The sequence below is a fragment of the Hipposideros armiger genome, unplaced genomic scaffold, assembly GCF_001890085.2.
Source record: "Hipposideros armiger isolate ML-2016 unplaced genomic scaffold, ASM189008v1 scaffold_532, whole genome shotgun sequence".
Taxonomy (NCBI): Eukaryota; Metazoa; Chordata; class Mammalia; order Chiroptera; family Hipposideridae; genus Hipposideros; species Hipposideros armiger.
Window position 1 is genome coordinate 174,424 of NW_017731882.1, and position 9,642 is coordinate 184,065.

Consider the following 9,642-nt stretch of genomic DNA (forward strand, 5'->3'; position numbering starts at 1 on the left):
AAAAAATAAAAAAATAAAAAAATAAAAAAAAATAAAAATAAAAAAAAAAAAGAAAGGTGTATGCGAAAATGGTCCCGAAGGAGCTGAACAATGAACAAAAGCAAAGGAGAGTCAAAGTTTGCCAAGACCTTTTGGAAAGGCAAGATGATGTTTTGGATGATGTTATCACTGCTGATGAAACATGAGTGCACCAATACGACCCTACACAAAGTGTCAAAGTGCACAATGGAAATCAGCCAACTCCGCAACCAAAAAAGTTCCATCAGTCCAAATCAAGAGTCAAAACGATGTTGCTAACCTTTTTTGATATCAGAGGGATTATTCATTATGAATTTGTGTTTACTATTTAAAAGTGTTGAAAAGGCTGTGTGAAAAAGTTAGACAACCTGAACTTTTCGCCAACAATGCTTGACTCTTGCATCATGACAATGTACCATTTCACACGGTGTTGTCTGGGAGCGAGTTTTTTGCCAGTAAACAAATAACTGTATTGGACCATCCTCCGTACTCACCTGATCTGGCCACCAATGACTTCTTTCTTTACCCGAAGATAAAGTAAATATTGAAAGGAAGACATTTTGATGACATTCAGGAAATCACGGGTAATACAACAGCAGCTCTGATGGCCATTCCATAGAAAGAGTTCCAAAATTGCTTTGAAGGGTGGAGTAGGCACTGGTGTCAGTGCGTAGCTTCCCAGGGGGAGTACTTTGAAGGTGACCGTAGTGATATTCAGCAATGAGGTATGTAGCACTTTTTCTAGGATGAGTTCATGAACTTACTTATCAGCGATATATAAAAATTTCATGGTTGATAATCACTGTGTTTTAGTTCAGTTGTGAAACTGATCACATACATATCATACAGGAGCAACTCAAACATCAGGGGGGGGAACATATAAACAAACATGCATATATTCAACTCCCCAATGTGTAAACAAAAAAATAACATGAAATAATTAGAAGAACATATAGATAAATACACATCTGAACTTTCGATGGGAAGGGACTTTCTTATAAACTTGAAAGCAAAGGGAAAAACAGATGGAAAAACATTAATGAAAACTTTTTCTGCATTAAAAAAATATACCATGAGTCCAAATTAAAACATAGTGCCACTGAGGGAAGAATATATACATTTTCCCAGGAGTTTTTATCTAATCAGTATTTAACCGATAGATTATATGTCTATACTCATAATGTGTTAACATTTTCTTCCTGAAAAATTGGCATTGTGCTGTCTGTATTATTGAGTTAAATTGAATCAGTTTAGAGCATCTAAAGTACAGTCAATTTTCATTTTTCATGGTAGGTATGTTCTATGAGCATGCTGCAAACACTGAATTAGGGAATTCTGAACTATGGCTCCTGGGCAAACATAGAGTTAGTTTTTTGCAAGCTGCTCGTCATACTGTTTTCATCAGTCTCTCAGTACATATCCTCGTTTTATGTGTGTTCTGTTTAAAGACACGTTATTGAATAAATATTGTTGATTCATTCACGTTGAGCTCACAGCCAGCAGCGTTGTAACCCAGGCCCAACCGGAGCTCATCTAGCTTACATTTCCTCCATAAGACACATCACAGTTTTTCACTTAGGCCACTGTACAGCACTTTGTGCTGTGCTTGGGGCCATTTTAAACAACTAGGTCACCAACAGAAACCACAAAATGCAAAAAAAGTGGCAATAAATAGACTGAAAAGGAAATGTCCTTATAGTGTGAGCTGAAGCACTTGCCTGGAATGTGCATGTCAGGTGACTCGGTTTTCACTGCTCTACACCTAGGCCCCGAGTATTGATTTGTGGTGACAAATGCATTTTATTTTAGCAAGTAGTCAAATTAAAAAATAAGAATCCACGTGTATTGTACATGCCTTTTTCTCCTTTTTATTTTACGTTCAACTTTGTTTTTGCCAGTATGCTCTGTTTGCTGCTAATCATCAGTATTTTAAAGTTATGTTTTACTAACACTTAGGTTAAGTTAAAATACAAATACAAAGCCAGGATCTTCCTGGAGGAGAGCCTTTCATTTGGAGTCCTGGGGGAGCATGGCCGAGGAGTCACTGAACATTTTGGAATCAATGTAAGTTCTCCTTTTTCAGAACATTCCCTCATGTAGAGAATATGCAGTTCTATCCTGCCAGCCGGTTGAGAGCACGAGACAGTGATCCTCATGGGTGTGCAGCTCTGGGGCCTGTCACTGCACTGAGCCCACAGGGACCAGGTCACCCAGACCTGGGGCCAGTCTCCTCAGAACCTGTAAACTCAGGTGGCTAATCATAGAATTTGTGTTCTGTTTACATGGCAGCATTTGATCCTAGCTTTCAGTGTCTCTGCTCTAGAAACAGTTAAATTTGCCTTCTGTTTTTTCTTAAAATCAGTAGGAATTCTCCAAGTAGTCCTTTAGAAAGTATGTATAATGGCAGTGAAAGAATGTTCTTTTTAATACTTAAAGTTCTGTATTCTCTAATTGTGTGTACCGAGGTGATAGAGTCATCCTTTCTTTTTACATATATATAGTGTCAGAAACACCACTGGCATGGATTCAGCAGAGCCCCTCAAAGTCCCAGATAGCTGGAGTGAGTTTGTCATGTTTTCTTTTGCTGAGGAAAAGTGAGCGCAGCTGCTCCCAGTTTTAGTGGTTTGTGCTCCCAAACCCTCAGGGAGGAGCGAGGCGGCCCATCTGCAGAACCCACCTCCATCTTCACCCACCACTGTGTAGTCAGATTGAAGGAGGCTTTTCTCCAAATCCTGTGCATGAAAGTTTCGCAGCTTGTGTTAAGAAGTTCACTATAAAACATAAAATCACCTTGAGAGTGACTGCATCCCCTACTCCTGCAGTCCCCCAGAAGTTAGATTGATGCATGCTCCTCAGAAACTGACATTTGGCATTTACATGCACTGAGGAATCCAAGATAAATGAAGGCGTAATTCAAGCAGAATTTACCCCAGAGAAATTTTTAAGACCTGAAAATTTTAAAGAAGTAAAAAGCACTGTCTGACATCACAGTTCTAGTTTCCTCACTGCTATCAGCAGTTGTCACGGGGATAATATTTATGAAGCCTTGAGTACAAGTACAGAGGGTATGGGCCTTATTTGGATCCTGATTCAAACAAATACTATTAAAAAAAAAAACAAGCTTTGTGAGACATTTAGCCACCCAATATTTGATATTAAGAAATTTTTCATTTTTTAGGTGTGATAATAGTTTTGTATTTATGGTTTTGAAAGAGTTCATCATATCTTTTAGAAATGTACACTGAAATATTTATAGATGAAACCATATGTAGTCTGAGATTTGCTCCAAAGAAATGAAAAGGGCAGTAGGGGCCTATACATGGAACAAGATTGTCCATGAGTTGATAGCTATTGAATGTGGGTAATGGGATTCTTCCTTCAATTCTCTACTTTTGTAATATAAGATTAAAAAGAAAAAAACAGATAAGAGTGCTCAGGTTTTCTCGTTGGATCTGTGGAACACTTAGAAAAACACCAGCTATGATTTGGCCAGTTATTATCACGGCCATTAGTGAGTAATTATTCAGTGGCTACTGTGTAGCCAGGATGGAACGGTCCTGGGCTGGAGCAGGTGAGGACCTCAGGTTACTGGGGAACTGAGAGAACAGTGGGGACTCAGAAGCCTGTGAGGCACATCTGGTTCATCCACTGCCCAGTTTGTCCAGTTTGGTCAAAGAATCGATTGCCGTGTGTATTTGGATAAATTGATTTCATTTTTGAAAAGGTGATAGGTAACTGAAATGTAGGGATAAAGTGCTCAAGACTGATAGATTTTTGTTCACCTCAAGTACCTTCTGTGGGGAAGGTTAGGAAATGATCTTATTTTGTACCTCTGAATATTTTTAGTATTAAACAGCTTTGGATTTCATCTTTCTTTAATTTATCTCTCTCTTCCGTTGTGTATAAATTGTTAATGCATAATGAAATCGCAACAAGATAAAGTGAGACACTTTCAGGCAGGCTTTCAGGCATAAGTCAATCCTTTCAGTGATAGATTTTGCATGGTTTCTCCTCTATTTTCACATAAATAGTTTGTAGAATCCAGTTGTTGATATGATTAGTGCTGAAATTTTGTCTCTAGGCTTGACATTGGTCTTTTTTTGTTGTTGTTAATTGAGAAATAATTGTCACTGTCCCTCTTTTCTGGCAGATTGATGACATTGATCTTATCAGTGCCAACATGGAGAATTCACTTGCATCTATTGGGGGTTTCTGCTGTGGCAGATCTTTCGTAATTGACCATCAGGTAGGTTCTTTTTAAAAACAAAAGCAGCAGCTGAAACTCAGCTGCTCCATTGGTCGCCTCTCAATGTAACTTCTGATTACAGAATTCTGTTTACAATTAGTGTATCACACAATTTTTATTTAAAAGTCGGTTTGTTAAAGAATCACTCAGAATATTTACATTTAGAAAATATTTCCCTTTTCAGTAAGAAGTCTTTTGTTACACGTATGACTTGTGTGCATGCCTTGATGTTACTACCTCACTGTACGTACTATTCAGTAGGCTGTGCAGAAATTTGATGATGTTAGATTTTTCTAGCCAAAAAATAGAGAAATGTATTTATGGTTTTAACTTCCTTTTTTTTCTCCTCAGCGACTCTCCGGCCAGGGGTACTGCTTCTCAGCCTCGCTGCCTCCCCTGTTAGCTGCTGCTGCGATTGAGGCACTCAACATCATGGAGGAGAATCCAGGTAAAACTTTCAAACCCAGGAGGTCAGAGACACTGCAGGTCATGTTAGCTGCACTGCTGGTGTGCCTCCTGGCGGAATCACGTAGAGGAAATGATTTATCAGACAAGTTGTCTTTGGTTTGTCATTTTCAGAGAAATTCGCTGAAGTGTGCTGCTAATTCTTGTTATATATAATTTTGTAACTGTTGTCTAATTTCCCCTTTTGTCTTTGAGTCACCAGTTGCTACCCATTTACCAACCATTAAAGCTTACTTAATGGGCAGAGTCGCCTAAATTTAAAATGTGGCCGCTGGCTGTGGTTGCGCCTCCTCACCAAGCCTAAAATGGAAATGGAGAAACAGGCAGTACCTGGTACATCTGAATTTTAAATTTTCTAAATTTCTAAATTTCCCACTTTGGTTGTGATTTGGAGGATCAGGAAAAGGGAGTGTTTCTGTGTCACAGCCTTGTGATTGCTCATCAGATGGCCTGGCCCTCCCTGCTCCTGCTCAGATACTTTAGAATTTGAATTTTCCTTGAGTAAAGTGAAAATATCAAGGAAAAGATCATAAACGTGATTATAGCCTTTGTCTTTGACCAAATTATTTAAGGTCCAGAAATAAGAAGTATATTTGTACCCTTTTGTTCTTAGGCAGATTATTTCAAGTGTTAATAAGAGCAAGAGCCACTGTTTTGTTGTAAAAAAAACTCTTCCCAGATTTTGCTGAAAGTGGAGTGAGGTGTCAGCATGTGCCAAGGATGAGAGCTAGGGCCTTCAGAGGAGTTACTGGCTGACTATTTCTGTTATTAGTATGTAGAAGGATTTGCCACATTTTAAATTGATGAACTGGATCTTTAAAAATATATTTAGACTAGTATTATCAAATTTTCCAACTACACAGTTGACCCTTGAACAACACAAGTTTGGACTGCACCGGTCCACTTATCTGTAACATTAATTTTTTTTTCAATAAATACCTATACTGTTTTCAGTCCGTGGTTGGAAGTCCAAGGATGCAGAGTGCTGACTGTGTGCATTGATCTGTCATTTTACATAAGGGACTGGAGCATCCGTGGGTTTTGGTATCCCCTGTGAATACCAAGGGACAACTTAAGTTCTGGAGAAGTCACATGTTATACAATAATTTTCGACTGGGGGGCGGGGGTTTTAGTGCTCCTAACCCCTGTATTGTCCAAGGGTCAACTGAAATATCAAATGTATTTTTTTCATTCAGGTATTTTTGCAGTATTGAAGGAAAAGTGCAGACAAATTCATAAAGCTTTACAAGGGTAAGTTTTATATGTTTTCAGCTAACTTACAGTTCGTCTGAACCACATTTAAACAACTAATGAAAATTTTTGAATGTCATCTTTTTGGTTTTGAGTACATTTGGTAGACTTGCATCAATTTGACTGAATTGCAACTAAGAAACCAAAAACTCAGTTCACTCAAATTTGTCTGTGTGTATGAAACCAGAACATCTGTTGTGTCATTGTTTTAAAGAATCATGATTTTGTTTTTCTAAAAATGATACAAGCTCATTAATACGATGTTATAGCAGAATAGAAGATACAAAGATGAAAATAACAAATAACCCAACATGCTACCACCAGAAATAACCAGCATAAACACTGGAGAATTTCTCCACATCTGTACAAATGAAAGGACATAATTATATGTCATGTAGTTAGACAACAGTGTGTTCATACTGCCCATGTTACTTTTTAGATAATTACTAAATTTTATTTTAAAACAAAAAAAAGAAAGTGAAATTGAAGTAAAACATTTGAGTGCTTTGCTTGTCTTTGTTTCAACTACACAAGAGTACTCCTTTAAGATTCCTCTAGAGTTGAGAAAAAAATTGAGGTTGGTGACATTTTCAGGCAGATTTGTGGCCTTATAGAAAATGATGTCACATTGCCCGAGGTGTTTCTTTTTGCCTTTCCTAAGGTGAAACATGCCTTTTTGGTCATGAAAGCCTTCTCTCCATTGCCAAATACAGAAACTAGAAACTTTTCTGAAAGAAAAAGACAGTTAAAAAATGAGCAGTCACAGCTGTTCCTGATAAAGTAGGGGCAGAAATAATTAAAGCTCTGGGTGTGTCTGTGTCATAGTAACAAAAGGTCTTGCATGATTTATGGTAGAGAGATGTTATTTGTATTGATTCCAGTTACATTGGTTTATGAAACATTAATACACCAACACGGGCCAGTACACTGGAGTCTCTGTAAACTCAGGAACACCTCCCTCAGATTCCTCATTCTGTCCGGCAGTACTGATGTGTTTTTTTGTAAGTCCAGTCCTTCCCTTTCCCCATCTCTCTCACACCCTTTCATCTCTCCAGTATCCCCAACCCTCTGTCTCACCCCACCCACTTTTAGCTGACAACCTTGCCTCTTGCTGTCACTTGGGAACTCCCTCATGTACACATACCAGTATCTGAATGAACCAGTCTTCCCTTGTGTTACAGCCAAAGAAATATTCCTCCAGCCATCATAGCTCCTCTTTCTAAAGCCTAATGCCTTTGGTTGTCCCGTCTCCTTTGTCTTGGGTCTCTCCCCTTTCCCGAGTCACGTGACTAGCACTCAGGTACTCTGCTCTCAAATTCCTCTTTCCACGGCCCACCTTTCACTCTGGCAGCTAGCCCTTTGCTCTGCCTGTCCTTGTAGCTGATCTCCAGAGCTGTTTGTGCTCTCTGCACGCCCTCCCCTCGCACCCATGAAACTGCTGAGCCTGCCTCTGCTTTTACACTTGACCCAGACTGTTCCCATGGAGGTCAGTGAGGACTGCGCCTTTATAGACCCAGTGACCATCTTCAGAGCTCTCATCCTCAGAGCTCGCCTTCCTTACCTCACTGGGCTCCGCACAGCGGACCACTCTTTGCTTCCTGCAGCCCTTTCTTTCCTTGGATTCTGTTCCACCACACTGCTTTTTTTCTACGTCTTTGACTCACTTCATCTTGGTCTTCTTTGAAGACTTTCTTTTAGCATCCTCTTTAGGGCTTGGTCGGTGGCCTTCTTTTCTCTGTTACCTTCTTGGAGAAGGGCATTCTTCCTCCCTTGGAGCTTCAGATTGTTTCATGACACATGGATGTGGGGAACTCACAGTGTCTCCATTCCGTTCCCCTTTGTAGGGCTCTAGATCTCAGACCCACTGGTTTATTCAGTACCTCTACATGGAGAATTCCACAGGCACCTCCTGCCACACACACAGTAAGGCAGGTATGGGAGCACATCGCACAGGTATCTAGCTGTTTAGAGGGAACAAGAAATGAAACAAGGACACATTGTGGTAAGAGAACTGGGTGCACCCAGTGGAAGATAATGGTCAGATGATGGAAGATAAGGGGTCAGGGCATGCAGGGCCCACACAGGAAGCCACAACTTGGTTCTGAGCAAAGGAGTGGCGTGATATGGCTGAACTTAAAACGTTTTAGTCCAATCTTTCTTGTGCTGTGTGAAAAACTAGATGATGTATTATATAGTGGCACGTGCAGAGGCAAGGAGACCAGTGAGGCGATCGTTGCAGTGCCATGTGCAAAGGATGGTGACTCTGACCTTCGTAGTAGCAGTGGGAAGTGTTTGGATTTGGGATATATTTTAAAGGTAGAGCCAGCTGAATATGCTTTAAGTTTATGTGCAAGGTGAGTGAGATAGAGAAGACTCAAGCTTGATCTTAAGGTTTTTCGTCTGAGTAACTAGATGGAGTTGCTAGTAAATGAGATGGTTAAAACTGTTTGAGGAAGTTTGTTTGTTGGGCAGGTTCAGTGTTGGATATGTTAAGATTGAAATGCCATCAGACATGAAGAAGAATGTAGCAATTGAATATACAATTTGAAGTTTAAGGGAGAGACCTGAGCTCAAGATACATTTGGGGTTATTTGAATACAGGTAATGTTTCAAGTATTTCAATGTGAAGAAGTCAGGAACCTGCCAAGCAAACTGGGAAAGACTGGCCAGTGAGGGAGAGGCCCACAAGAAGAGCACAGGGTTCCGGAAGCTGTTGTAAGCAGGGGAAGTGTGCAAATAGGAGGTCAGCGCGTCAGGCAGTGCTGCCGGCAGGCCAGATGGGAGCGCTGAGAGTGCACCTTGGATTTCATAACGCGAATGTTTTTGCAACTTGCTGAGCAGTTTCAAGGGAGCAGTGGGTTCAAAAAGCCTAATAGAGAAGCAGGTTCCGGAGAAACCAGGAAGAGGAATGGGACACAGCTTACCTAACTATATTTTGATGAGTTTTGCTGTTAAGAGGAACAGAAAAATGGGATGGTGGCTAGGGGAGAAAATGAGGTCGAGGATGTCTCAGTTTAATACTAGTGCAGCCAATTTCTGACTATCGTCCAGACACCACACCCTTTCTTCTACTGGTTGGTCTCTCTCATATGCCAGTTTCCCATTTATATCTGAATCTGGTTTTTAGATCTTTTTTTCTCACTTCATTGGTTTATTTGCTCAACCTTCAGGCTGCTTTTATGACTGTATCTATTTTTATCACTATTACGTTTTGCAGTTAGTTCAAGTTCCACAGGAAATATTGCTAGAATTTTCATTGTAACTGCATTAAGTTTTCTGATTGATGTGTAGGGAATTTGCATCCACTTATTTGAATTTTCCTTTGGGTCCTTTAATGGGATTTTAAAAAATTTCCCAAAAGCTCTTGTATCTTCATAGGACCCTTAAGGGTAATTTCTAGATATGCTATAGATTTTGTTGCTGTTACGAATGAGGTTGTCTTTTCTTTTATATTTTCTAATTGCTGATTTATAAGAATATTATTGCTTTATCTAAACTGATCTTATATCCAGCAGTCTTTCTGAGCTCTTAATTCCAGTAATTTGTTTCATTCTGTTATGATGATGTACATAGAAATCCTATTACCTGCAATAATGTTTTTCTCTTCCCTCTTTTTTTTTTTTTTTAAGATTTTTATTGGGGAATTGGGGGATGGGAACAGC

At 39.6% G+C, this 9,642-nt stretch overlaps 1 protein-coding gene across 3 annotated transcripts in view; it reads left to right on the forward strand.

The window, feature by feature from the left end:
* SPTLC1 (serine palmitoyltransferase long chain base subunit 1) overlaps positions 1-9,642 on the forward strand; it is a 68,240-nt gene that overhangs the window by 48,820 nt on the left and 9,778 nt on the right. For all 3 annotated transcript variants that reach the window (XM_019668699.1, XM_019668700.1, XM_019668702.1), the window contains exons 9-12: positions 1,975-2,082; positions 4,169-4,264; positions 4,616-4,712; positions 5,926-5,980. In XM_019668699.1, coding sequence (XP_019524244.1) covers positions 1,975-2,082; positions 4,169-4,264; positions 4,616-4,712; positions 5,926-5,980 — 356 coding nt within the window. The remainder of the gene's footprint in view (positions 1-1,974; positions 2,083-4,168; positions 4,265-4,615; positions 4,713-5,925; positions 5,981-9,642) is intronic.